We start from the raw sequence: 3,187 nt of genomic DNA, 5'->3' as shown, positions 1-3,187 counted from the left end.
AACCAATGTCTTGTTTAATCTTTTTTGTTCGTTTTGTCCAACCCTAGAAAAACCATCAAAGATACCCTAAGTTTAGGGAGATTGCTGAAAGTCCATACAAACAACCTATGCAAGCAAGTAGAATAATAATATGAGTGATGGTCATGAGGGCCAAAGAAAGTTTTTATATATATATATATATAGTGGAAAACTAGTGGTACTTCTTTGAGGGCGGTCAAGGCCTCACAGATAACGTATATGCATACTCAAGCGGTTCCTTTTGTATTGCTGATGGTTTGGGTAATTTTCAATTAACCACCAATTTTTTAATCCCAACTAATATATCCACTGTAATTTTCTTGTTTTTCAGATACCTTCCTAACTTTTAATTTTGACGAGGTTAAGCCTATAATCCCATGAGATCTATTATTAAAACATATTTCAAAATTTTCAAACCACATGTACAAAAAGTAAATCTTATTTTTGGTTGCAACTTTTTAACTAAGTCTTGCCTTTTTGTCCTAAACAACAAAACTGATTGAGAGAAAAAAAATGCGCTAGTAATCTTCGACCTTCGAGAACGATGAAAATTTGGCATCTTTTAAAGGCAAGATAGCAAGTTTATATTGAGAGCAAAGAAAAGGTATATACATATTTGAAAGGCAAGCTGGGGTTAGACCCCTAACAGTTATACCATTGGGTTTTGAATCTGCAACGTCCAACGCAAGGTGACGAGCACTAGGCGGAGCCGTAAAATTTATAAATATATTTCTAAAGGGGTAACGCAGTATTTTTGCTTCATTTTCAAATTAACTCAAAATTAAACAGGGGGTAGAGAAATAAGGGTATTTGCTTAAAGGCGGCAAAAGCTTGAAGGTATTTAAAAAATGAAAATAACTTTGATGGATACTTTAAATAGAAATTACACTGTTTCTAGTAATATTATAAAATATTGAATGAGCATATTTTCCCCTTTCTTTTCTTTTTCTTTGTGGTTTATTCTGCCAAATGGAAAATGAATGGTTAAAAAAGGAAGAACGAGAAACGTAGAGAACGGTCAGGAATATCAATCGCATCATCTATATATGTGCGCCCAAAAAAACCCTCAACGCATTCTGCTTCCAACTGCCTTTCTCACTTCCTCCCGCCCCCCCGTGTCCTCTACTTGCTGGTTCCTGCAGGTGATCTCCTCTCTCTCTCTCTTCGTTTGTAACTTGTTTCTCATCGGCTGGTTCGATTCATCTTATTCTTTCCTTTTCTTTATATGTGATTGGTATCAAATCGATCAGTTTTCTCCTTTCTGTCTGCAGGTCTTGCTTACGCCCTTTCCAGCAAAAGGAAGCGAGCGAAGAGATATGGCCGACAGTGGTGTGGTGGCCGTTTACGGCAATGGTGCCATCACCGAGGCCAAGAAATCCCCCTTCTCCGTCAAGGTGGGTCTAGCTCAGATGCTTAGGGGAGGTGTCATAATGGATGTTGTCAATGCCGAGCAGGCCAGGATTGCTGAGGAAGCTGGTGCCTGTGCGGTCATGGCCCTCGAACGCGTCCCTGCTGACATCAGGGCACAGGGAGGTGTTGCTCGGATGAGCGATCCTGGTCTCATAAAGGAGATCAAGCAGGCTGTCACCATCCCCGTCATGGCCAAGGCAAGGATAGGTCATTTTGTCGAAGCCCAGATCCTGGAAGCCATCGGCATCGACTACGTCGACGAGAGCGAGGTCCTCACCGTCGCTGATGACGAGCACCACATCAACAAGCACAACTTCCGCATCCCTTTCGTCTGTGGCTGCCGCAACCTCGGCGAGGCCCTCAGGAGGATAAGGGAGGGTGCCGCCATGATCAGGACCAAAGGAGAAGCCGGCACCGGCAACATCATAGAGGCCGTGAGGCATGTGAGATCGGTCATGGGTGACATCAGGGTCCTCCGCAACATGGACGACGATGAGGTCTTCTCCTTCGCCAAGAACATATCCGCCCCTTATGATCTGGTGATGCAGACCAAGCAGTTGGGGAGGCTCCCCGTCGTGCACTTTGCAGCCGGCGGCGTAGCCACGCCTGCAGACGCCGCCTTGATGATGCAGCTGGGCTGCGACGGCGTCTTCGTGGGGTCTGGTATCTTCAAGAGCGGCGACCCGGCCAGGCGGGCTCGCGCTATAGTTCAGGCTGTGACTCATTACAGCGATCCTGATATTCTTGCCGAGGTGAGCTGTGGATTAGGTGAGCCTATGGTTGGCCTCAACCTCAAAGATGATAAGGTTGAAAGGTATGCCAACAGGTCGGAATGATCCTTGCTGAGCAGGACAGACGGTAAGGATGGTTTAGCGTGTTGGTGATTGCACTTGATGAGACCCCCCAAAAAATAAAATCAGATCGCAGAAAAACGTTAATTACCTTCTTTCTCTTTGTACCTCGAGTATCATGTAGGTGATCCTCCGTATTGTGGTCTAGATTAGTACACTGCAATCTCTCTGGGTTGCCATTAGGCCGCCCTCTATGTTTTGTTATTTCCTTTTTTTTTCCCTCTTTTTTTCTTTCCCTTTTTTGTCTTCTTCCTTCAATAATCGTATGTAACTGGTGAGCCGTTATCTGTAGCTTGGTTGTAAACTCTGTTTTTGTTGATGAATTTCAATTCCGGTGGCCATATCTCTTATGATTGGTGATAGATTTGTAATGATCCGTCACCCATTTACAAATCCATCCATCTTCCCATGAATGATTATTTTATATTTGCATCACTTTCATCCACAAGTTTGTCTGCCAAGCAATGTTGTGAACATGGTTGAAGGGCAGCGAGGCTTACATAACGTTCTTCACAAAAAATATTAAAAAATTGATCAAATTAAAAAACAAAAAATAAAGATGCATCATTTATGTATTATTAATAATTTATGTACTAACTGATCCAACAAAAAAGATGATTATGTAACCAAATAAAGATGTGATTATGTAACCAAATAGAAACAATTAGTATAAATATAATATAAAAAAATAAATGTAAATTGTAAAGTAAAAAACTAATAAAATATCAACAATTAGAATTATTAAAAATAACATTTAAGCATGAAAGTGCAACAAAATTCACCAAGTTTAAGTATAAAGAAAATACAACATAGTTTTTTTTAAGAAAAAGTACAACTATACCATACATAGTTATATATAATAAAGCACAAATAAACAACAAATCAATGAATTATTAAATTAATGAATA

At 40.7% G+C, this 3,187-nt stretch overlaps 1 protein-coding gene across 1 annotated transcript; it reads left to right on the top strand.

Annotated features, from left to right (window-relative positions):
* The first annotated feature begins 954 nt into the window (after positions 1-954).
* LOC149833577 (pyridoxal 5'-phosphate synthase subunit PDX1.3-like) lies at positions 955-2,618 on the top strand. The gene is made up of 2 exons (XM_090009760.1): positions 955-1,160; positions 1,290-2,618. The coding sequence occupies exons 1-2, from the start codon at positions 999-1,001 to the stop codon at positions 2,262-2,264; spliced, it is 1,137 nt and encodes a 378-aa protein (XP_089865886.1). The 5' UTR covers positions 955-998; the 3' UTR covers positions 2,265-2,618.
* The last annotated feature ends 569 nt before the right edge of the window (positions 2,619-3,187 follow it).

This window comes from Nuphar pumila, chromosome 6 (genome assembly GCF_984573655.1).
Source record: "Nuphar pumila chromosome 6, dmNupPumi1.hap1.1, whole genome shotgun sequence".
NCBI lineage: Eukaryota > Viridiplantae > Streptophyta > Magnoliopsida > Nymphaeales > Nymphaeaceae > Nuphar > Nuphar pumila.
The sequence above is the reverse complement of the archived record's forward strand: the minus strand, read 5'-3'. Positions and strand labels throughout refer to the sequence as shown.